Source organism: Octopus bimaculoides, chromosome 1, assembly GCF_046866305.1.
Source record: "Octopus bimaculoides isolate indiv1 chromosome 1, ASM4686630v1, whole genome shotgun sequence".
NCBI classification, from domain to species: domain Eukaryota; kingdom Metazoa; phylum Mollusca; class Cephalopoda; order Octopoda; family Octopodidae; genus Octopus; species Octopus bimaculoides.
This window is the reverse complement of record NC_142928.1, coordinates 81176336-81203835: the sequence shown is the minus strand read 5'-3', so window position 1 is coordinate 81203835 and position 27500 is coordinate 81176336. Positions and strand designations below refer to the sequence as shown.

At 36.7% G+C, this 27500-nt stretch overlaps 1 protein-coding gene across 4 annotated transcripts in view; it reads left to right on the top strand.

Moving 5' to 3' along the window:
* Positions 1-27500, top strand: part of LOC106870366 (uncharacterized) — a 124113-nt gene that overhangs the window by 83211 nt on the left and 13402 nt on the right. For all 4 annotated transcript variants that reach the window (XM_089353027.1, XM_089353031.1, XM_089353026.1 and 1 more), the window contains exons 2-8: positions 2309-2360; positions 3205-3273; positions 5670-6491; positions 12355-12464; positions 16988-17046; positions 20808-20977; positions 26247-26400. In XM_089353027.1, the coding sequence (XP_089209153.1) occupies positions 2351-2360; positions 3205-3273; positions 5670-6491; positions 12355-12464; positions 16988-17046; positions 20808-20977; positions 26247-26400 (1394 nt within the window). In that variant the 5' untranslated portion in view covers positions 2309-2350. The remainder of the gene's footprint in view (positions 1-2308; positions 2361-3204; positions 3274-5669; positions 6492-12354; positions 12465-16987; positions 17047-20807; positions 20978-26246; positions 26401-27500) is intronic.

Here is a 27500-nt window from a genome sequence, read left to right as displayed (position 1 = left end):
TTTTAAAGTACATAGATACATTCAGCAGAATATTCTACAAACGTCTATAAACATCTATAGGCGTGACTGTGTGGTAAGAGGTTTGGTACTCAACCACACGGTTTTGGGTCCTGTTCCACTGCGTGGCACCTTAAGCAGGTGTCTTCTACTGTAACCTCTGGATGACCAAAGCTTTGTGAGTGGGTTTGGTCGACGGGATGACAGAGACTGAAAGAAGGCCGTCGTGTGTGTATGCGTGTGTGTGTGTGTGTGTCTTTGTGTGTGTGTGTCTTTGTGTGTGTATTCGTTTTTTATGTTTATCCCCATTACTGCTTGACAAAAAAGCCGGTGTGTGTGTGTGTGTGTGTGTGTGTGTGTGTGTGTGTTTGTCTCCCACCACAGCTTGATAACCGGTGTTGGTGTGTTTACGTCACCGTAACTTAGCGGTTCGACATAAGACAAAATCCCATCGTAACCGTTGAGGAACTAGCAGAGAAGCTTGGATTTGGTCATTCAATCATTCATCGATACCTGAATGCCATCAGAGAACGACCATCTTTGGCTTCAAGACGAATAGTGTTCTTCCATCAGGATAACGCTCGGCCATATACAGCGATGATGACATTCCAAAGGCTAGGGCAGTGTGAATGGGAAACAATGCCCCACCCAACATATTTACCAGACATTGCCCCATCTGATTATCATTTATTCTGCAGTCTTCAAAATCATTCAAAAGGAAAAAATATGAATTCTGTAGACGAGGTCAGAATAGTACTGGAAGAGTATTTTCCGTTACGGACAAGTGAATTTTAGAAGAGGGGCCTTGGAAGTCTACCAGATAGATGAAAGAACATTGTAGAAAATGAAGGAAAGTATATTTTAGATTAAAAAAGGATTTTTGTTATCTTAATTTTGAAAAAGAAAAGAAGTAAAAAAAAACGCGTTATTTATGAGATGACCCAATATATATATATATATATATATATATATATATATATATCATATCATATTATATCATATCATATCATATCATATTATATCATATCATATCATATCATATCATATATTATATATCAGATGCCATCTCTGTGTCCAACGGTCAACTTGCCAAGATTCTTCAGTTTCCTCTGTGTTGTACTGCATGCATACAATCAGTCAGGTTCTTTTTTTATTCCACTCTTTGATGTCGTATATTCACAAATGTTTTTGGTAGCCTCTTGCTCTCTTAACATCAACATTTCTTGTCAGGATGACTTTGAGTAGTGTCTGATAGATATACAGAGATAAAATAGATAATGGAACTAAGAGACAGAAATGCTGGCATTCTGTCTTGTCTTCGCTGTTAAACACAAATATCAACTACTAAGAACTTTAGAAACAATGTACTTAAAACAATTTAATTACTTAGGTCTATAAATCAAATATATTTTGTGGTTATATGACCTAATGGAACTTTATTGCTTAGCCTTATAATTCAGTTGTTTGACCGGTCATGAATTCAACAATATTACTTACGTAGTAAGTCCGAATGATAAAGAAATTCGCTTTGCTATCACGGAGTACTGGATTCGATTCCACTGCGTGGCACCTTGTACACGGGTCATTTACTATGGCTCGAGTCGACCTAAGCCTTATAAGTAAAATTAGGTTGGCGGAAACTGTGGTAGGTCGTTGGAAGTATTGTACTTTGTTTCACACGGGTTCTAACCGAGAATTGCTTTAACCGTTTAGTATTTAAACTTGCGTTGTCCGGCCCAAATGTTCTACCTGTTTTATGTTCAAACCACCCAGATCTGACCTCTTACAACTACACTACAACGTCATTCTAAGAATAAACTATCATATCAAAATCTCAAAGCTATGAGACAATGCGTGATTAATTCAAAACATCGTGAATAAATAAGCATTATATTTGACAGAGTAATCTGATTGCTAAAGGGTTAACTGTACGTGTCCCCGAGAAATATTCAGTCAATTATATGCTAATTCGATGAACAGGTAATTTAGTTGATTGAACAAATGAATACGCATCGTGGAAAACTGACGGTGATCATACACACTAAAATAAATTCGTTTATTATTGTTGTTTTATTATCATCTTTCATTTTTATTTTTACTTCTCACCCATTTTTATGTTTGGTTGAGTTAAACAATATTCAACAACGTTTACCTCTTCCCGATGTAGAAATAATCTCGATTAATTATATTTATAGTGCACACTATATTGTGTTAACACCTATTTGTTGTGTTAACACTTATAAAATACATTGCTTATTAGTATTTATTTGTTACTTCTCTGATGGTTGTTTTACTTGTTTATTTGTTTCAGCCTGAAATTCAAGTAGAACTTAAAGATTCTGAGAAAATATAAATGATGCAAGGTAAAAAAAAAAATTTCATTTAATATTTCATAATGCAAGTGTAATATCATGCTACTTTCTCCACTATACAGCTTTGTACCATAATGCTCTGGAACTGTGTTTATATCCGAGCATAGAAAAAATTTACATGCTATCGTGTGTGTGTGTGTGTGTGTGTGTGTGTGTGTGTGTGTGTGTGTGTGCGTGTGTGTGTGTGTGTGTGTGTGTGTGTGTGTGTGTGTTTTGTATGTGCGTATATATTGATTGCTGATAGGCTCAACAATTGGAATTAATGCATTTCAAGTATCAATGAGTTTATATATAACAACTGGTAGATACTAGCACTGTTACAATACTTACATGTACTCACATACACCGCGTTAACTCATATATTATTGTCTACCATTTTTATGGTTTATTACAGGACAGTTTAATGCTTGCAGTAAATAAGAAAGTTTCGGTTTTTATGCCAAACCATGCCAAATGTATTTGTTTGTAAAATTACTGTCTAAAATACCAAGTTATTGTATATCACACACACATATACACTCAGACAAAGTACAAACACACGCATGCATGCGCGCGCACACACACACATGCACACACACACACATGCACACACACACACACACACACACACTGAAAAACCACAATACAAATTTCTTGATAGAGACAAATATTTTCTTTTTTAATTTATTTATTCATGAAACAAAAATGACCTCCTGATAAACGAGGTCAACTGTGAGTTATAATCAATTAATCATTGTTGGCTTATCACAGAGATTCTTTACATTAGCCTGCTTCTATTGGATTAGAAAAATCAAAATCTAGTTTATTTATTTATTTTGCTTTCATTTTTTTAAAGGTAAACGTACAGTACCAAAACTTTGGGACATCAAATGGTTCACAGTTCTCATTTTATCATTTTGTCTTTGTGAGTATTGCTTTCTCAACGTTAAATTATTAGGTATATTGCAGGCGCTACAGAGCTGTATGTAACAATTTATGATACCATTTTGTGTTTTGTCATCTTCAGTTTAAATCCGACCAGAGTCAAAAACGCTCCTCATTCCTTTGGCGTTGTTAAAAATTGTTTCGTTTCGAAACTTCAGAAGTTTCCCGACATTTAGTAGGAGGAAGCGGTAAGAGATAAATACTTCCTTAGATATAGATCTAAAGCCAATCTGTCACAGGTAACTCTCATAGAAGATATGGAACCTAGTTCTGACAGAGAAAGGCATTGAATCGTCTGAAAGTATATACAGTACCGTGCAAAAGTCTTCGGCCACTTTAAACTATTGTAAATTTCTACTAATTGCCAACTTATAAGTGGATGTTTCGCGTTGTGTATTTTACAGATGAAACATCGGCCCTCTTGGAGTCATTTCCATACCTAATCATATTTTGTAGTAGGGGTTCTGAATGAGAGGGGAAGTTGCGAGACGACCACCAAAAATAGCCGTGCAAAAGTTTTCGGCCACCTCATATAACCCAATCAAGATATAGTGTTTTAAAACAGGAAAATGTCTGTAATAGAAAGTTATTACCTAACGTTCATTTCAAGAAGTTATTGTACATTGTTAATATTTCGTGTGGCTTCCTTTAGCTTAGATAATTACTTCAATGCGCCTGGGAAGAGATACGTACAGATCCTTCACCATCTTCACAGGTATGAGATGCCATTCTCTGTGGCTGAGCTCCCACATCCCTTCAAGATTGCTTGGATTCTTCTGACGAACTCTTCTCTTTAGTTCTGTCTACATTTGCTCGATGATATTTAAGTCAGGGCTCTGAGCTGGCCAATCTTTCAATACAGTCAGATTCTATTGTGGTGTACGCGATCTGTGGCATGGAGCTCCGTGGTGGTGAAAAATCTCACCTTCATCCAAATCTGGTATCAAATTGTCCTTCATCAACTGGATGTATTTGGCACTATTCAAGTTGCCATCAATTTTAACCAACTTTCTTGAACCATCACTTTTTATGTATCCCCAAAGCATCAAACACTTACCCCCAAACTTCATTGTTTTCGTCGTGTTACGTGCGTCATTTCGCTTTCCTGGAGACCTGACAAATTCTCGCTTATTAGAAAGCGAAACGACGCACTTTACACAACGAAAAAAGTGAATTTGTGGGGTAAGAGTCTGATGCTTTTGGGATGCATAAAAAGTGATGGTCCAAGAAAGTTGGTTAAAATTAATGGTAATTTGAATAGTGCCAAATACATCCAGATACTGAAGGACAATTTGATACCAGACTTAGATGAAGGTGAGATTTTTCAGCATGACGGAGCTCCATGTCACACAGATTGCGTGCAACACAACAGAGTGTGGCTGATGAGGGTGTTACTCTATTGAAATATTGGCCAGCTCAGAGCTCTAGCTTAAATAACATCGAGCAAATGTGGACAGAACTAAAGAGAAGAGTTCGTCAGAAGAATCCACGCCTCGTTAGGTTACATTATTTAGCTGGTCCTTCACTTCTTAAGATTTGAGGCGTTTTTGGTTGCTATTTTGTAGGATGTTTGGAGACTTCGCCATTAACTCATACATATTTGTTTATATACATGGTTAAAGTTTAATAATTAAGAAGGGAGATTACATGGTGTTTTATTTGGGTCCGTTTACACCTGTACTGTCTTATCTCTTGAAGCAAATCATTTCAGTATTTTTTAACCCCCTACTATCAAATTAATACCAGAAATATTCTTTATGTTATTCTCTGGATCGATCTTGCGATGTCGAAATAGGATGCAAAAGCGGGTTAACCTACGAGTCACTGTTTACCACTTGGGGCATATATATTTACCCATTATTTAAACATAATACTTTACCCATTATCAGTTGAGAACAGATTAAGGGTTACGGTGAAAGCAAAAGGTGATTATTTCGAATTGTAAATATATGTATAATACTGGTTTCAAATTTGGCCACAAGGTCAAAAAAGCTCGATGGAGGGGTTAAGTCGATTACATTGACACCGATGCTCAACTGGCACTTATTTTAACAACTCTGAAAAGGATGAAAGGCGAAGTCGACATCGGCGGAATTTCAGCTCAGAACTTAATCATTTTGCTGCCAGGCACGGTAACGATTCTGTCAACCCGATGCCTTAAAGTATTTATGTATAATATTATCATTAAATATAACAATCAACCTGTAAACTTTCATTAACCAGAACCTAAAACTTGTTATTTCATAACAAAATGAATAATGGGCAGATATACATGCCGCAACCGGAATAAAGTTTGTTTGAATTAATTCATAGAATTGTATAGCATATGCAATATTCTAACACTTTTCCTTTTTCTCCGCGTTCTATTTCAAACAGCCAATGTAAAATGTCAGAACACAAGCGTCTCTGTCCCCACAACATCATCAGTGACCACAGATAGTGTCAATACTATTATATCTACTTCATTCTCCTCCATAACCAATGGACAAACCACAAATACAGTGGCTTCAACAAATTCAGTTACATCACCTTCCTCTATTCTTGGCTCAACATCAGAAATTACTACTCCTTCTACTATTACTATTACTTCTTCTCTTTCTTCTCTTTTTTTTTCTTCTTCTTCATCTTCTTCTTCTTCTTCTTCTTCTTCTTCTTCTTCTTCTTCTTCTTCTTCTTCTTCTCTCTCTCCTTCTCCTTCTTCTTCTCCTTCTTCATCTTTTTCTCCTCCCTCTTCTACTTCTCTTTCTCCTTCCACCTCTTCTCTTTCTAACTCTCTTCCTTCTTCCACTTCTCTAACTTCCTCTCTCTCTCCTTCTTCTGCTTCAACGTTGTCCCCTACACTGCAGTCTTCTACATCAGACATTGAATTTGGAACAACTACTTCGAGTTCATCATCTCCAGATACAACAAGTATAAATTCCACCCCTACCATGCAGAACACATCTCAAGGAAGCACCAATGTAACTCAGAGCTTTATTTCGACTCCATTCATTTCCTCGACTCCTATCTCAGCAGACAAAAGTACCATCACTACCAACACAACATCAACTGTAGTTGAATCGCAAAGTGTTACTTTCAATACAACAGCAAACGTAACGGAACCACCAGCGATAACAAAGGGGAATACAGTACAAGCTATTACTACAAAGGGACCAGCAGTAAGCACAAGCGCACCAGTAACAATGGCGCCAGTTATCAGTAAGTAACTAAAACACACTTCATTACTTTCCAGAGTTGATTCCTCCCTGTGTATATATGTGCATGTGTGTGTGTGTGTGTGTGTGTGTGTGTGTGTGTGTGTGTGTGTGTGTGTGTGTGTGTGTGCGTGTGTGTGTTAATAGTTTAGTCAGTGACAGAAGGACAGCGCCTATAACACTTTTCAGGGCCTCTAAGACCAGTTAGAAGAAGGCAGTTATCTTCATGCTGAAGATGTCTCGAATACCTGTAATGAAGTGGAGTCTGCTAAAGGCAAACAATGTATATGTATGTGTGTGTGTGTATATATATATATATATATATATATATATATATATATATATATATATATATATATATATATGCATGCATGTATACATACATATATGTACATACTCGCATATATATGTATATATATACATGCATCATAGCATCATAACTTTGAAATATGTATAAAACCGTCAAACGCTTATTTATTTTTATGTTTTTTAATTTATTATTAGAGTTGCTTAATATGTTTTGCTAAAATTGCTGTTTCTTTTCAGATATCATCAGAAAAAGGTAATTAAAATTCATTAAAATGATAGATCTATCGGACTTTCAAAGAGGTCAATTTGTTGGTGCTTGTATGGCAGGCGCTAGCGTAACGAAAACAGCCGAAATGTTTGGTGTATCAAGAAGTAGTCTCAAAAGTAATGACAGCCTATGAGAAAGAGGGAAAAACCTCCTCGTAGAAACAAAACTCCGGAAGAAAAATAAAACTTTCAAATAGGGACCATCGAACTCTTACGCGAATTGTTAGAAAGGATCACAAAAGTACAGCTCCCAAAGTTAGTGCAGGGCTTGACCACCTAGAGAACCCAGTTTCCACAAAAACTGTTCGCCAGGAGCTGCAGAAAGCCGGATTTCATGGAAGAGCTGCAATCAGAAAACCACTACTTTCAAAAACAAACATTGCCAAGCGTTTAGAGTGGAGTAAAAACCTTCAGAAAAACCTAGAGCAGTGGAAGATTGTTATTTTCTCAGACGAGTCATCTTTACCCGATTTCCGACCACCAGCCGAGTATACGCGTGGAGACAGCCAAAGGAAGCATTTGACCCAGACTGTCTTCTTCCAACTGTTAAACATGGAGGAGGATTTGTGATGATCTGGGGGGTGGGGATTATATCTTGGAAATCCGCCGACCCAGTGGTTTCCCTTCGTGGCAGAATTAATAGTCAGGGCTATTTAAGCATTTTATCTGATCGAATTCATCCTATGGTTGCGGAACTATTTCCGGAGAGAAACGCAATCTTTCAGGATGATAATGCACCAATTCACACAGCTAAAGTTATTACTGAATGGCACGAGGAACATTCTAGTGAAGTTGAACATCTTATCTGGCCACCACAGTCCCCAGATCTCAATATTATTGAACATTTATGGTGCATTTTAGAAAAAACAAGTAAGGAGTCGATATCCTCCACCATCATCACTACAAGGACTGGAGACTGTTTTAGCTGAAGAATGGACAAAAATTCCTTTGGAAACAATTCAAACTTTGTACGAGCTCATACCTTGTAGAATTCAAGCTGTAATTACTGCCAAAGGCGGTCCAACCCCATGTTAAAATAAATTTGTTTGAAATTTTAAGGTTTTTCCATTATTTTGTCCAACCCCTGTATATATATATATATATATATATATATATATATATATATATATATATAGAGAGAGAGAGAGAGAGAGAGAGAGAGAGAGAGAGACATATTGTGTGTGTGTGTGTGTGTGAAGGTGCACGACTCAGTGGTTAGAGCGTCGAGCTTACGATCGTGAGATTTTGAGTTCGATTTCCGGGACGTGGTGCGTGTTGTGTTCTTGAGCAAGACACTTTATTTCACGTTGCTCCAGTTCACTCAGCTGTTGAAATGAGTTGTGACGTACCTTGTGCCACGCTGTATCGGCCCCTTTGCCTTTCCCTTGGATAACATCGGTGGCGTGGAGAAGGGAGGCTGGTATGCATGGGTTGTCTTCCATAAAAACAAGGAGGCTGGTATGCATGGGTTGTCTTCCATAAAAACAATGAGGCTGGCATGCAAGGGTTGTCTTCCATAAAAACAACCCTTGGTTGTACGTTCGCCGGTGAGGCGACTTTCCGCTCAGACTTGTATCGCGAAGGGGAACCTTTTAGGTGCACCCATGGTCATTCGTGACCGACGGAGTCGAGTTTAATATATATATATTTTTTCAGTTTCTTACATTGAACTCCGTGTCATTCATCACAACATATTTGAGAGAGCATTATTGGTCCTCAGCTAGACGGTGATAAAAGGGAAACAGATTTGTCTCGGATTAAAACAGGCAACAGATTAACTCTACTAACCAATAATAGGAACCCCATACTATTTCTGCCAACCAAATTTCGCTCACAACTCTTCTATTGACCTGGGGTTATAATACAAGACACTTTCCCAAGGTGCTCTGCAGAAGGTTTTGAAACCGAATGAAGTAGTTATTTGTGAAGTAAATTTGTTAAGCTTGTGACCATTTCAGATGTTACACTGCATCCTTATTTCCTTTCCTTGTCTTTAATAAAGTTGTATTATGAGCAACTGATACCACTCTGAACCCCATTTTCCTATGACTGATGACTAAGTATATAATCTAAAGTGTAATCGTGAATAACAGATGTTATTCTCATTGGCACTAATTGAAGTGTTAACAGTTCAAAATTCGACTCTCAATATGAGTGAGCTTATATTTAAACTTTTCAACAACTAAGAAATATATATCGGCAGTTGTTGTTGTTCGCCCCCAGGTCAATCCTGACTGAGGAAACCTATGATAAAGGCATTCCAGCCATGATCGTCCTGTTTTTTAACTAGCATGTAATAATCCTTTCTACTATAAGCACAAAGCCTGAAATTTGCAGGGAGGGGACTAGTCGATTACATCGACTCCAGTGATTCACTGGTAGTTAATTTATCGATTCCGAAAGGATGAACGGCATTTTGAACTCGGTGGAATTTGAACTCAGAACGTGAGGACGGACGCAATGCTGCTAAGCATTTTCCCCGGCATGCTAACGATTCTGCCAGCTCCGCCTTACTAACATGTAATAATACAATATCTAATGTGACCTTTCCCTACTTAAAATGATTGGATATAATTAGAAGGAATTTGATTGCCATTCCTAGCAGGTGTACCGGCTATAAAGAGGCTTCTTCGTTGGCTTTTTCTTTTAACCCTGATAGAACATACCTATGATCAAAAGCATTCTAACCGTGACCACCAAGTCTTTTCAGACAGTGTTATGCTATAAAATGTATAAGGTTTGAGATTTGACTGTTATATCTAGCAGATCTGGGAACTATGTATACAGTATATTCCTTCGTTAGTTCGAGGCACCCGCTAGATGTTTTATGAAACCTAGATCGTCTCTGATGGAACAGTCTTATTATGCAGTCGGTCGATCGAATGACTGACTAGGCGCTATACAACAATCTGTTTTCCTGTTACACGCCGATCTCCGACTAGCTGAGGACCAACATTGCACATACCAGCATGCTGTGATAGATGAATACCACAGGATGCGGTGTAAGAGTCTAGATATATTGTACTCTCTCCGCTGTCCATTCTATGCCGGCATGCTCGTATATTCTGGTGGTAGCCATCGCGAAACAGATAATCTAAACTCGGTCAGAGTGGGACCTTTGATGTTCGTCTGCCTTTGTTGTTGCTGCTGTGAATCTAATCAGTATTTAGGGTTAGTGAGGTTATTAATGTTGCCGCATATTTTGTGTGTATATTTTGTTTTTGTAATTTTTTTTTTTTGTAATTGTCTAAATTGAATGGAAGAAATAGAGTTGTTAGGATAATGTGATGTTCTTGGATATTGTACATATGTCTGTGCGTTTGGAAGTGGTATTCGTGTAGAGGCAGTGACTACAAGAGTTTAAGTTTGCTGCGGACACAAACCGTGTCACTCGCATTTCCAGATGGTTCTTTATTTTTAATATTTTTGTTTCGTTGTTCAGTCGTTCTGTATGTATGGGTCTATATACTATATGTGATGTTTGTAAGGGTTTTTTTTTTTTTTTTGTATATTTTGTAGATGAGAGATTTGTGATGAATTTGGAGGAGATGACTAGAATAAGGCTGGCAACATGTTATAAAGGAATCATCGATGTGTAATTGAGAGGGTTATTTCGAAAGCAATGCAAAATTTGACATAAGTTTTTTGATTAACTTACATGGATGGCTCAAGTTGCATGTGTTTGTAGAATAACTCCTCCTCTGTAGTAAATCTTCTCCATTGCAGGCAAAAAAAATGATTTCCAAGCAAAAGCAATGAGTTCTTGATGAAGGAGGTGTGCAGGCTGTCTGAATGTTGTGGGTTGTTTACGGAGATGACTCTGTTAACTAGAATAATGTTCACAGATCGATGAAGAACTTTAAAAAAGGAGAAACTAGCACTGAAGACCAACCACACGGTGGGAAACAATAAATTAGGATCACTGATACAAATCGCCAGCGAGTGGAAGAAATGCATTGTGTGCTGCACAAGTGGATTGTGTCAGAATGCATTACAGAAGATGATAGAAGATTTTGGTTATCGGAAAGTGTATGCAAAGAGGTACCTCAGTAGTTGACACCCAATTTGAAAATGATAAAGGTGGAAATCTGCTCTGATCTGATGGCAGCGTTTGAAACCGAAGGAGACAATTTTGGTGAACAGTTTGTCAAAAGCAGATATTAAAAAATTATTAGATATTTGTCATAGACATGATATCTTAATAGTTTCAGATGACAGTCGTTCATGAAAGTTAAAAGCAGTAGAGTAATAGTAATAGATCACGTGCAGAGTCATTGAATACAATGCTAGTATTTAAAATAAAGTATATTTGATCTCAGGAGTATTCTATATATTAGATTTGTCTTAAAGCACATTCGTTCAGGAATGTTGAATGTAGTATAGCTATTTGAACTGGAAAAGCTTTTGTGATGTCATTCATAACTGCGAATATATATATATATTTTGTCTTGTCTATGTGGTATATGTGTGTTGTTGAGTGTAATTGGTGTTTTGTATTTAATGTTGTCTAATGTTGGTGCTGAGAAGAAGGAAAGTGGATTTGGTAAGTGTGGTGACAAGTTTCTAAATGGTTGATTTACAGTTAGAACGATTGTGATAATAGTAGAGGAGGAGAAATAATGAGAATGAGATAGACAGAGGCAGACAATTAGACAGCCACTCCAGGCTCTATCTAATATGTGTGATGTTTCATTGCACATTGTATGCAGTTATATGGCTTGTTGTGTATTTTCTATGCTTCAGTGCGCATGTGTGTGTTTTATCTGTTCTGTTGTTGTTCATACGTAGCCTCACCTCAAATTTATTGGAAAAGACTATGATTAAAAGAATTGATATAATGTTAGAGCAGTTGAAACATGTGGGTATGATGTCTCTGCTGAGTAGGTTTTGAAGAGGTTCACGAAGGTCATGTGGATGTGGGTTGTAAAGAGTGAATAAAAAAGCGGATTTTTGTAATCTTCTAATAAATATCGTAAGCTCTTTTATGTACACTATATAAGCTTGGCGACCTTCGTGTTAATTTTTGTATCTGTATATTTTCATCCTACATCAAACTTTTCTCTTGTGCTTTCCTTTCTTCTTTCATGTTGGATAATTCTAAAGCTAGGCAAAGTTACTTGTTATATATAGTAACTGCTAAGTGGAGCCTCGTTTTATTCCTTCCAAGACTTACATAAATAGCAATTCAATTTCACTTGAGAAAGTTTGTGCAAAGCTTGGAAAAGCTGATGTGTAAAACGAAAAGCATGTTATACTGAGCATTTTTCAACTGTATTGTTGTTTCTTTTCAGCCAAATATGAGCTCCCGTTTCAGATGTCATTCAACGCAACATTCAATACAACATTACTCGATCACAACTCTCTTCTTTACAGAACGTTGGCGCAAAATATTACTGGAGAGGTAAAATTGACTATTTCTAAATATTTATGTGCAATAATAAATTAAAGATAAAAATGAAAATCCAGTTTTTAAAAAATATTAGCTTCAACTACAATATTATAAACCCTCTCATTATGATTTACTGTGTTAAATGGAAGATTATGTTCTAAAATATAATGAAGTCATTCCATATCGTCAAAGCTAATAAATAAGGTGCAATAGTTTGTTGTGAGGAGTGAAAACACAACGTTTCGAATACTTGTGCTTCTTTGAAGAGAAAGAAAAATATATGTATGCACGGCTATTAAATAAAATAAAAACAAAGAGAATAATTTGGAGGGAAAATGCGATATTGAAAATCGATAGTGTGCGTGATGTGGGAACTAGTATGAGGAAATCAACTGAAGAGAAGGAGAGGTGAAAGTTAGTACCCAATCAATTGAAAATGGGGGTCGTAAGATCCCAAGAGAATAAATGAAAAATGGAAAAAGAAGAGGTTGTGAGTGTGAAGAAAGCTGAATTAGCGAAAACAATAAAGCACTCATGCATACACACACACACACACACACACACACACATAATGCATGCATACATACCTACATACATACAAACATACATACGTACGTATATACAATCACGAAGCGACAAGTTGCATTTATGGTGTGGGACACTATTCATCAAAAACACGATAAAATATTATCTCCGACTTTGTAGACACAATATCAACCCTGCTAAATAAATGGTTGATCTTCACATGCATTGACTGAGGGAACCTCTTAATCAAGATCGTAGTGATTTTCGTCTTAAATTTGAATTTATCATGCAGTGAGATGCTGCAAACAACATGGCTGGACACGTCAACATGAAGGACACAGTTACAGAACGGAAGCGAAACATCATAAAAAGTAAACAGTCTCTTTTTACCCTTGCGACTGTAATTAAAAAACTCTAGGATGAAAAAGTGACAAGAAGAGACTTGATTGCCGGATACTGATACAAGAAGTTAACTTTCTACCAACTGTATCTTGTCAACTTGTACCAGTAAGATCTCGATGTTAACTCTGACAGAAGCAAAACTATTCCCCAAAACAAAACCACTCATATAGCAAAGAACTACCTACCAACTGCTTGTCAGAATTTAATGTGTAAAGTATATACAGCCTGTTTAAACTTATTCCTCCAAAGCCATTGTGAAAATATTATCATCACAGTAGAACAAACAACTGAGAAGAAAGGAGATTGAAAGTGAACCGGACAATTCTGATCAACAAAACTGTGATGTCAAAGGTGCGGCGATATATGAGATACTTGGTTTCAATGTGGCTGGACTATAAGAAAGCATGTGACTCTATCTCACTTGTGTATACTAGAAGACGTATACTAGAAGACGTATACTAGAAGACCTTCGCCTAGTTAAAGTTCTAGATAACGTAGTCAAAGCCAAAGCTGACTTGACTTCATCTTGGGCCACCATCTTGAAATTGAAGTCGAGGACTGATTGTGTCATTGCTGATAAAATACAGAATTGCGGAGGTTTATCTCAAGGAGACAGTCTCATGTGATGTAATTCATTCTTCCAGTAACTCTCTTGTCATTTATGGTAAGTCTGTCTGAAGGGTATCTCGTTTGTTCACAGGAAGAGAGAAGCACCAAAATTACATTCCAAGATTACATGATTAAACACTGCTTCTTTGAAGATGGCTTGAAACTGTATGCCAGGAATAGGCATGATATGAAAAAGAACCGTGAACTGGTTACGACATTCTCAGAGGAGATTGGGTTGGATTTTGGTCAAGATAAATGTTCCTCTATGGCTGTGAAACGAAGGAAAAACTGTAAACCAGGCAAGACAAACAGCAGTTCCATCAATAACTCGACCGTTTCTCCGATATCTAATGAGGAATACAATAGATACCTAGAGATAGAAGAAGCATATCTTATGATGCTGTCTGTAACAAGGAACGTGTCACTGAGGGATAATAAAAATGTGGATGTCAGAACTCTCTACATGCAATAAAACGGTGACCTACAACGTGTTTGCAGTATCAGTACCCATGCCAGCCTTTTACAGCACAGCCTGCTGTTACAACTCTGGTCTTCTCAGAGGAGGTTAGTAAATATGAGGATAGAGTAGTCTAAATATATTGTAGACGTGGTATAGGGTCGAGAAAGGAACAGTGCAATGGAGGCGGGATAACAATAATAATAATCCTTTCTACTATAGGCACAAGGCCTGGAATTTGTGGAGAGGGGTAAGTCAATCACATCGACCCCAGTACTTGACTGGTCCTTCATTTATCGACCCTGAAAGGATGAAAGGCAACGTCGACCTCGGTGGAATTTGAACTCAAAATGTAAAAACGGGCGAAATACCACTAAGTATTTTGCCCGGCGTGTTAACGATTCTGCTACATCGCCGCCTTAACAACAACAACTACAACAACAACAACAACAACAATAATAATAATAATAATAATAATAATAATAATAATAATAATAATAATAATCCTTTCTACTTTAGGCACAAGGCCAAAAGTTTGTGGGAAGGAGGTTAGTCGATTACATCGACCCCAGTATTCAATGGCTATTTATTTTATCAATCTTGAAAGAATGGACGGCAATATGGACCTCGGCAGCATTTCAACTCACAGTGTAAAGTCAGACGAAATGCCGCTGAGCATTTTCTCTGCTGCGTTAAAAATCCTGCCTTAATAATAATAATAATAATAATTATAATTATAATCCTTTCTACTATTGGCACAAGGCCTGGATTTTGTAGGGAGAGGGACAGTCGTTCACATCGACCCCAGTACTCAAATGATACTTAATTTATCGACCCCAAAAGGATAGAAGGCAAAGTCGACCGCGGCGGAATTTGAACTCGGAACGTAGGGACAGACGAAATACCGCTAAGCATTTCGCCGGGCGTGCTAACGATTCTGCCAGCTCGCCGCCTTAATATCAATAATAATCCTTTCTACTATAGGCACAAGGCCTGAAATCTGGGGAGAGGGGACTAGTCGATTACATCGATCCCAGTGTTTCACCGGTACTTAATTTATCGACCCCGAAAGGATAGAAGGCAAAGTCGACCTCGGCGGAATTTGAATAATAAATAATAATAATAATAATAATAATAATAATAATAATAATAATAATAATAATAATAATAATAGCATGCCCAGCTGATAACAAAGTATACGATAAGGAAGAAAGAAAAGTCGAGAGATATGACAGGTTAGCTTGGGAAGTTAAGCAGTTGTGGTCGATGAAAAAGGTAACAGTAGTACCAATAATTGTCGGAGCCCTGGGAACAGTGAGCAAAAATCTTGAGAAGTACGTGGAATAAATAGGGGCTGCAATAAGGGTGGAGCACTTGCAGAAAACAGTACTGCTTGTGCTTGGAACCGCTCGAATACTCTGGAAGGTGCTCGAACAATAAGAGGTGTTACCTTAGTTCACTGGTAGTGAACAGCTGATATTGTAATACATCTCCAGTGTTAGAAGCTGTGCAAAGGCAACAACAACAACAACAATAACAACGAGTAAATTAGCAGTCACTTTTTGTCGTTCATCCTATATAGGGGTAAGGAAAATGAAAGCGTAACGAACCGTGTCTTACGGTATCTCTTCCGTCTCTTTGCCATCTGAGTTTCAAATCACGACACAGCCTACCTGGGTAGTAAACTTAATCCGTCGCATGATTTAACACTTGGTTGCGCCTTGGATACCAGGTTGCGGTGCTACAGGCATTGCCTTCCCGTCTGATTTGAAAATAAAAAATCATCTTGATGTGCGCATGTAACAGGTGGATGGACAGAGAAAGTCAACTCTAATAATATAGATTCTTCAATTACCTAACGTATTTAAAATAATCTTGTAAACATTAAGTGATGCTGTGGTAAGGATAACGATGTGAACATATTTATACTTTATCAGCTTAGATATAGAGAATGTTAAACGCTTCTTCAACTAATAACGTCGAATATAGCTATCTGGTGGCCATAAGTGTGACAATAAATATGTGACAATATTTCAGATACAAAATTAAGAATTTTGCTGTTTAGCATATTAATTAATATCTAGAATTTATTGAGAAGTACAATATCCTTGTCAAGAAAGCAACTGACTTCTGATAGATAGGTTGTGGATGTGTGCCCACAAAGGAACTATTAATTATATGAACAGCAGCATTGACTCGAAAGATAGAAGCAAAAATATATGCTTTTCTTTTTAATCTTGATTTGCACTCAGCATATCTGTGTAAAAATTTCCTCCATACAATGTTGATAAAATAAATACAAATAATTTTCAGATTAATTCGACCTACTTCTAAAGAAACAATAACGTTTCGAGGGAAGGGGGTACATTTTTAATGAAACATGAATGCATAGAAATTACATATGTGATAGAGAGAGGTAGAATGTGTGAGCTTATATCTTCTCATCTCAATTCGCTTAAAATCTTAATATTGTATTTACTGATCAGCCCTAGGTCAAGAAACAATGAATTTATTGTAAATATTTTTATTTCTTTTTTTCCAGTTAACTGAAGTGTATAAAGATACACCAGGTTTCATTTCAGTATTAGTTACCGGATTTAAGTAAGTTGATTTCTTTATGTAAATATATTTTGTTTACATTGGCACAGGGCCACATTTTCTTTGGTAAGGATTTTCGTTAGTTGCTTTGACTTCAGGACTTGACTAGTTCTTACCTCATTCTTTCAGGCGGGATAAAGGGAAAAACCAAGATCTGCAACTTTTAGGAAGTCGATTTCTCTAAAAGCAAATCTTAATTTTGTTACATTGGCACAAAGCCAACATCTACAGATTTTAAAATAAGTAAAATAACTATATCTAAATAAAATACAGCAAGATTTTTTGCTCTGCCATTTCTGTTATGTTTACCTTGTAATTACTCCATCAGAATCTGTAAAGGTTCTGATGGGGTAATATTGACCAAATATTGACCAAACTAGATTATTTTAGCTAAACAACATGTATGTGTGTGTGTGTTTGTGTGTGTGTGTGTGTGTGTGTGTGTGTGTGTGTGTGTGTGTGTGTGTGTGTGTGTGTGTGTGTGTGTGTGTGTGTGTGTGTGTGTGAATTGTCCTGATACGATATATATATATATATATATATATATATGTATATATATATATATATCACTCAAACATTGAAAGTTACATAATGATATATTGATGAAATTCTTAACTCTTAAGAAATATACTCGTCAGCTTACATAAATAATGTATTTTGTCAGAAATCGGTATAATAGTGTAATTATTACATCAGTTTAGTGTGTGTATTATAAAGAGATTTTGTATCTGAACATGTCATAAATCTCATTAATGTCACCAAATCTCGAATAAAATGTTGTGAGAGAACGATCTGACAAAGATTTGCGAAGTTATCATGCAGGCGGTAATTCTTTTCTACTGAAAATACTATCTATTATAGGAACACTATCATTTCTTATATTCAACTTTCTCTAAGAACTTGGATTTCAAAATGTTCATAGTCTGGCCATCCATCCATCCATTCATCCATCCATCCATCCATCTATCCATCCATCCATCTGACCGTCTATCTGTCCTTCCATCCGTCTGTCCATCTGTCCGTCCGTCAGTCTGTCCATCATCTGTCTGTCCGTCCATCCATTCGCCTGTTCATCCATCAGTCCAACCATCCAGCCATCGTTTGTCCACGCGCGCATGCGTACACACACACACACACACACACACACACACACACACACACACTAGCGTAGGTACTGGGACTGCCTGGATACCAGAAATATAGAAACTTTTTTTGTAGAAGTTGAAAAATTATTTGACCTGCTGCACGTTTTTAATGTAGCGCTTTTTTGTATATGATTACATTTACATATAATTTTAATTTATTACAGAAGCATATTTAAAATGAAATTTTTCCAAGTTGTTATAATGTGTGAAATTTTAGAGAATGTGTTTATTGTTAATCTAATTTTGACGCTTAAATAAATACTTTATTTATGCACATGGCGTGCTCCTGATGGTCAACTATTATTGGGGAAACAATCCTTTCTATACTAAATTAGTTGAGGTGGATTTGAAAGTTTGGAATTTACATCGGATTAGAGAAAGTATACAGAGGATACATATTCAATATTTGTTTCTATACATTATAAAGTTTTTAAAGTTTCTAGTCGTTGGTAGCCATGTATAGCGTTTTTCATCCTTCATTGGAATCTTCAGCACATCATACTTTAAGATAAATGAATTAAGCTAATTTTACAAAGTTGTATATTTCTTATATAGACAAAATAATAATACTTTATTTATGCTTTACTTTATATACTTTTTTTTTTTTTGTAATTCTAAATTACTAGAACAGCCAATTCTAACTGGAAGAGATTTAGGAGAGATAACATATCTTGTTCTGCAGTTGGGTGCTATGGGGGAAAATGTCTGCACGGCCCAACACTTGAACATGCATCTAACTATGAGTAATACCTGGATTTGTCAGTTCAACTACAGCAGTCCCGAAAGACTTTTGAAAGAATATCATTGGAAGTTGAAGGCATTTGAACTGTTATAGCATATCTGACGGCACGAGAGAGGAATAGAAGGAATGAAAACAAATACTTCTTTGGCACAACCTGTTATAATAATGGCTTCGATCACAAGAGACATAATAGTTTTAATAGCTACCGTTACACACTGTTGGTAGCTTTACCAAATGTTGCTGTGTCCCTATTTTGTAGCAACATAATATGTGCCTTACTTTCAATTTTTTTTCATTGTGAGGAAGGGTACCAGTTAGATGAAAAGAATTGCGAAACTGTTGACAACAATCCAAAGCTGCATGAGAATTCAGTCAATAAAAATTTAGTTAAGGGATTTGGAAACTACAATGTTCCAAGAATCGCAACAAAAATACGGAAACCCCTTCTATTAATATATAAAAGAGAACTAGAATAGATTCGTAGACGATTGCTTATTATATGGAATAAAACAATAAAACGATTAAATGAATTTAAAATGGAATAAATAGCAACATTCACAGGGAAATACAATCAAGAAAACTTCTGTTTTTTCTTTCAATATTTTAGTGATGAAAGCAAACATCCGAATTAATACAGAAGTATAATACAAATCTACAGACTCGAAGCATTCTCTGTTCCTTACCGTGTGTTATTCGAAATACACGAAGGCAAATATTCCATTTAATTAAACCAAAAGGATATGCACCATTGGATCTGCTACAAATACCGATGATATACAACGTCAAGTACTTAAAAGCTGTATTCATCAAATGGCATTATCTTTAATAGACTACAGGATATAATCTTTTCTACTCTAGGCACAAGGCCCGAATTTTTTTTTTTTTTTTTTTGTGGGGGTGCAGTCGATTAGATCGACCACCAGTACGCAACTGGTACTTAGTTTATTGACTCCGAAAGGATGGAAGGAAAAGTCAACCTCGACGGAATTTGAACTCAGACCGTAAAGACAGACGAATACCGCTAAGCATTTAGCCCGGCATGCTAACGTTTCTGCCAGCTCGCTACCTTAGACTACTGGATATAATGAGAAAAGACAATTGATGCCATAGTATTAAGACAAATAAAAAAGAAACAACATATCTGAATTTTAAAAGATTATATATCTCTACTCAAAATCCTAGAAACAACCAAACCTATAATATTATTCTTCAAAACGTACTAATGCTGAAATAGACTGCAGGATGATCAGGATTCTACAAAGACAATTTTGAAAAGTAAAATACAACCACAATCATTAAAAGGAATATTAATAGATGATATATTATATCCTGCAACAAAAGAACCAATAGTGAAATTGTGTAGGTGACCATGAAATTGATTAACTTGTTTGGAGGTTCAGTGTTCCGTTTTAAACAAGAAAAAAATTCTAAAGTAAAGAATAATTTTTACCTGTTTGTCCAGAAACCCAATTTATGTATAACTAGTACAGATTGAAGAGTGAACGATATAGATCAAACGAATGACACTGCATGGACAACAAATTCGATTTCTTAGCAACAGACAAATATCTCTCCTTGAACATATACTTATATGTGCAACAAAATTCTCCCTGATCATAAATTCTCTGAAAATGTGTATATATAAAAATACAAAAGATGTGTGTGCGCGCGCGCGCACGTGTATATGTCTGCACGTCTCTATGTATGATTTTATATTAAGATTTTCTAATTGAACCATTGATTTAAGTTTCCTATCGTTACTCTCTTCTAGCGATCTCTTTCTCCTTCTCTCTTGCACCGTTTTTATTTTTTGTCTTTCTTTTGTCTTTCTTTTTCTCTCATTTTCTCAAACTTAACAAATTTTTCGTATATTTCAGGAGAGGTTCCACCCTCGTTGACTACGACCTTGTAGTACATGGCTATGTTGATCAAGACAAGATGATTGACTTTATTAATTCGACGGGTTTGAACAATATGAAAACTGTTTCTACTCCTTTAGGAAATCCATCCAATGTAGAGGAAGACATGCTGAACAACATTCAGCTAGGTAAGGATTTGTCTGTAACAAGACATAAATTCCGGTAAATTTTTACATTAAGTTGCATAAAATCAAGGAGCATTGTTCATAGCAGAGTATAAAGATCATAATTTGCGTATAATATCAGGTAGCTATTCTAGAAGGTATGAAATCAGGTTGGTTTATCTAGTACAAGATATATAATTAGATAGCGTTATCTATAACAGTATAAAATCAGGCAAAAGTTCAGTTGTTTCTGCAACAATTTTGGAGGTGTAAGAGTTTAGCAATTCTGTGATTATAAAGGCATTCTGTGCATTGTTGATATTACATTAATGTAAGGATGAAATCAGTCATATGATATGTAGTGTTGTTCACCTATACACCTATATAGTACAATAAGCTCTGGGGGATTATGTCGTCTTTTATTAAGATGATGTAGGATCAAGACTGAATCAAAATCCACAGTTGTAGATGTTGAGAAGAAGGGTGTGTTCAGGGGATGTGTTGGTAGTTGGATTTTCCATTATTTTGATGGAGGAACAGCAAATAAAAAGCACGTCTTGTGAGTTGTCATTAACTGATACGTCGATTCTTGTAAGCCCAAGTGAAAGATCAGTGATGGTAGGTGAAACCCTGAAGCTCTATTGTTTACTGATGCATGAGAGAAGATACATAATTATTCACAAATTGAAAAGGTTGCCTTCCAATGTGTTACTGATAGATTCCAACTCATACTTTTTCGCAGAGAGTTCCTGCTGAGAATTTTTTTAAACAGTACCTTCTGAAAAATCGGTTGCATGATACAACGAAAGATACAGTCAGAAACAATACATTGAGAGACTACGATATTCTCAAACCTAGTGAACTCTACTAAAGCCACCCAATGTATAAGCTCTCGTTCAGCCTTGATCAAGCAGGAGAGATTTAGCTTCGACGCGCTAATGATTCTTGCCGCCTTAATGATCATGATAACAACAACAACAACAATAATAATAATAAATACCCTGATGCAGTACCAGGCACTGATTTTCATGGCTTTTGATCTTAACTGATTGGAAGTGTAATCATGTACATTGTTTTGTCTTGGTATAAAAGATGGGCTACTGCATATATTCTGCTCAATACCACAGATTTGCTTGTCAGTTGTTTGACCTTAACCAGTTAAGCATGTCCCTTAGTGGTTGGCAATATGCGCATCTCTGATCACGAGCAGGAGTAGTAGGGTAGCATCATAGCCATGTGTTGAAAAGAATTCTGTGGGGTTTGAATAATTCATCCCTGGAAACATGGATGTTTCGTTCAACATCCTTAAACAATCCTTATTCAGGGACCTTTTGAGTAGGATGGGCTACTCGACCTGAAGAAAATTCTGAGCCCCACCTGCAAGGACATGCACTGTTTATCTTGATATGAGATAACCATGTTGCGCACATATGGTTATGATGCATTTGCTTGGTGTACCTTTATCAGACGGTTAGTCATGATGGTTATACTGGGTTTCGTACATTTTACCCCTGTGCCACTTTGATGGCATGCACTGCTCTCTCATTCAATAATAATAATAATAATTTTCCTTTATTTCATGCTTTGTTGTTAGCTGGACACACTATATCTGTGATCCAGCACTATTTCTTTCTCGGTCATGACTATATCTAGTTTCCTATTCTCTATTTCATGATAACGCAGGATCTTTGCATTATCATTTTTCTTCGGGTTTATGTTTGTACCACTTTTCTGTTCTGTCAGATCGATATTTATTGCAAGGTGTCCAATGGTCTACCCTTCCTATGTTATCATACCGCCTCTTATAGTGTTTCTGGGCTAGTGGTGTAAATTGACTGCTAATATGCTATGCAATTTCCCCATTCTCTCCACAAATTTTACGCTTATCAGTTTCTGCTGTTTTGCCTATTCTGTTCTTAATGCTTGCTCTTGAGCATCACAAATCAAAGCCTCTGTTTCTTATTTTAAATCACTTTTAACTATCCATAGCCACTTTTTTCTTATCTGACCTACCTTCAACATTTGTATGGAACTGTCCATACATACTTTTCTCTGTCCACCTGTTTTCTGTTTCATCCATCCTCGTATGCTTGTACTGTACTGATTTTTCATAGGCCTGGCCTTCTTACTTCCAACAATATTGGTCCGGTGACATTTTTTAAGTACCATGCCATGTTGTTTTCTTCTGCTCTAATAAATACTGCGTTTGCGCCCAGTCAGTCCTTTTCCTCCTCTTTTTCTTGGTACATACCGTCTGTCTGTGTCATTCTTTGGGTGAAATACTTCATATTTAATCAATAGATTTCTTACTATAGGCACAAGACCTGACATTTGTTGGGATAGGGCTGATCGATTTTATCGACCCAGAATGGATGAAAGACAAAATTGACCTCAGCGGAATTTGAACTCACAACGTAAAGACGGACGAAATACCGCTAAGCATTTTATCAGGTGTGCTGATAATCCAACCAGCTCGCCTTCTAAATAATAATGATGATGATGATGATGATAATAATAATAATAATAATAATAATAATAATAATAATAATAATAATAATAATAATAATAATAATAATAATAATAATAATAATAATAATAATAATAATCTTTCTACTATACGCACAAGGCCTAAAATTTTGTAAGGTGAGACTAGTCGAGTACATCGACCTCAGTGCTCAAGTGGTATTAATACTGATGTTTCTTGTTAAAACGAATGACACTGTTGTGATTGCCTTGGTGGCTCACAGATGGGACTTTCTATCTTTTATTGGCCTGAAGGATAGCATAATGCTCTTTACCTTCACAATCCTGAACGTCCCTAGATCAGTCTAGCATGAAACTAATTTGTGGATAATTCTATAAAAATTGGAACAAGAAGTAGAATAATAGATCAGGCAACACACCAGCAGGTGTTCTTCCAATTTGGAAGAACAAAACTTATACAGCCTGAGTAAAAAAAATATGGAACTGTCGAAATGAGATTCACCTCAGAAGAAGAGGCCAAAAAGCACTCAAAAACTACTATAACGAGTGACAAACTCATCCTCATCCCACAACAGTAACAGCAAAAACAGCACCAACAGAGGCAAGTGGCCACAACATCAACAACAACAGGACCGAAACTAACGGTTGCGCAAACAGCAGCAACAACAACAGCAGAGACCCCCAAAGCAATAACAACAACTACTTCAACAAAACACCAAAAACCTCCCCTAGACATACTCCTCCCCTCTTTGGACCACTCAGACATGTTCCTGTAAGGATGAGGACAGTGAGGAGTCTAAATTGCACGTGGTCACCGGAGCCAAGAAAAGAAAGAGGAAGAAAAACACACCAACACAAAAAAACTAGCGGATACGAACAAATAGGGGAGATGCCTTGAGCAACATTGCTCAAACACCTCCCTCAAGCACAGCAACACTAACCTTGTCAACATCATCCCTATCACTACCACAAGTACCACCACAATCACAGACACCACCACTACTAGCACGATCTAATTCACACGCACAACAGTTTGATCACAAATCCTCACACGAACAAAATTTAAACATTATCAACTATACTGCCATAAACACGACCAACAAAGCAAGAATGGAATACAAACACAACCATACAGACATCACTCAGTGCAATTTCCTCACACCGACAACCAACATACCTACAAACATAAAAATCATACAAATACAACAAAATACATATAACATTAAAAAACCAAATACGCTGATGTGGTAGGAAATTTTACAAAAAACGTTAATAAGAGACCTTAACCAGAGGGACGGGACACCTATCTCCTGACCCTTACAAAAAAACGGCAAGTAGCTCTCTCCTCTTCTCCGTCAAATACATTGTCCATCTTGGCCTTGCTAAGAACAAGCAGTATAAATATACGTGGCCTGGGGTCGCCTTAGAAATAGCGCTGCCTACTCAGACCTCAAGTCACTAAGTTTAGATGTCATGGCTGTCAGTGAGACCAGTCTCTCTGACCGACGAGTTTTCATGCCCATTTTCAGTGGATACGAGATTTACTTATCTCCGTATCAACTGAGAATGGGAGGTGGTACTGCGGTGTTATTCCAGAGAGGTCTGGATCTCAAGATAAAGGCCATCTCTCTGAATCCAGTAGGTAAGTTGGTGGCCCTGGATGTGAACAGTACCGACGGAGTGCTTTTAGACTGGTTGTTGTTTATGCTCCAATAGGAGCAGGACAACCAGATATCTTCAGCCGTCGACCTTTAGTGCTAATGGGTAAGTGGGACGTCATCTTGGACGCATGCTTAGATTGTGTGAGGCTAGCTGTTGGAAAAAGGGGGCGCGACTGGATTTTCCGAATATACCAGTGTGGATATGAATGAATTGCATTGGGTCATCTAGGTGAATCTAGATAAAGTATTCTGTAGGCCAGTTGATAAAAATAGTATAAGTTGTCCACTTTTTAAACTGGTCCGTTACACAAATCACAAGTTTGTGATCTGCACAGTCGAAAGAGGTTGTGTAATGAACCAGATTGAAAGGGCTGAAGACAGATACTTTCCTTTTTGGCCAAGCCCTCATCAACTTTTTCAAGTTTCACTTGAAAAGGAAAGTGTGGGTAGAGAGGGAAGTACTACCGCCTTGCCTTTTTGTTGAAAAGTGGGTGAATGTGGCAAGAATGGTCCAAGTAAACGGGCCTACTGAAAGCATGTGCCTCTCGACGATGAGGAGAAGGCACTTGCCCTAGTGGTCAGGGCCTCTGTGGTTTTGTGAGATTTCCACGAGTTGTCTTCAGAAGTCTCCCTTTTTTTGGTGGGGGGGGGGAAGTTTTTGCTGTGAAAATATATTTTGTTATCGTTTTCAGTTTACACACTTCATTTTATCTAACTCCACATTGTATTGTCTTGTATCGACCCCAATGTCTTTTGTGAACCCTCAGTGGTGAATAAAGAAAACGTCATTATTATTATTATTATTACTACTACTACTACTACTACTACTACTACTACTACTACTACTACTACTACTACTACTAAGGCGGCGAACTGGCAGAAACGTTAGCACGCTGGACAAAATGCTTAGCGGTATTTCGCCCGTCGCTACATTCTGAGTTCAAATTCCTCCGTGATCGACTTTGCTCTTCATCCTTTCGAGGTCGATAAATCAAATACCAGTGAAACACTGTGTTCGAATGTAATCGACTTAACCCTCCCCCCAAATTTCAGGCCTTGTACCTTTAGTAGAAAGGATTAGTAGTAGTAGTAGTAGTAGTTTATGAATTCTTTTGTAATTATTATTTTTTTTTTTTTTTTCTGTTTAGCCCATCAAACATATAACAATCCCTGTCTGACAAAAGACGCGTGCAAACCTTCATATAAATGTATTAATAAAACCTGCAGTTTAATATGTACCAAAAATACCTGTTTAAACGATGGACAGTGTTTCACTGACAGCAACAGTATCGGCATTTGCAAGTAAGCTAACCCTGACATACTGATATTCACTCGTTTAATCCATGCATCATCGGGGTATTTCCCCCATATTTTACAGTTAAAGAGGCTACACTCATCATCATTGCTTGGTCTTTCAACACAGATGAGATCAATGTGCTAGATGTTTGCCTTGGAAAATTTCAAATTGATAGCTGTACAGAAAAAGAAGTATGGAAGGACATGTATGTATGTGTGTGAGCGTGTGAGTGTGTGTGTATCTTTGTGTGAGTCTGTATATATATATATATATATATATATATATATATACATATATTTGTTTTGCAAGATTTTTGATGTGAAATCGTGTGTTGAAACAGATGTTGTTGTACTTGGGGATGGTCATATTGCCAGTTTAGCCAATAAAAACACACGCACTGTATATTTGGTGTTAATTTGCTTCAGTTTTATATTACATTACATTACATTAATTCTATTTCGGCCAGAGTTCTTTCGTCACACTTCTGTGACCTCATCAGTGATCCTTTGCTTTCTTCTTTCTTATGTGTGTCCCACCTTGCTAACTATCAGCCATTTTGTATAGGAATACAAAATACAAAATGGCTGATAGTTAGCAAGGTGGGACACACATAAGAAAGAAGAAAGCAAAGGACCACTGATGCGATCACAGAAGTGTGACGAAAGAACTCTGGCCGAAATAGGATTAATGTAATGTAACGTAATATAAAGCTGAAGCAAATTAACACCAAATACACAGTGCGTGTGTTTTTATTGGCTAAACTGGCAATATGACCATTCCCAAGTACAACAACAACATATATATATATATATATATATATATATATATATATATATATATATATATATATATATATATATATATATATATATGTGTGTGTGTATATATATATATGTATATTTATATATATTCGTTTATTCTTTCTTTTACTTGTTTCAGTCATTGGACTACGGTCATGCTGGGGCATCGCTTTGAATTTTTAGTCGAATAAATCATAAATCGACCCTAGTGCTTATTTTTCTTTTTTGAAGCCTGCTACTTATCTTATCGGATTCTTTGGCCGAACCGCTAAATTACGGGGACGCAAACATTTGTCCCCCACTAC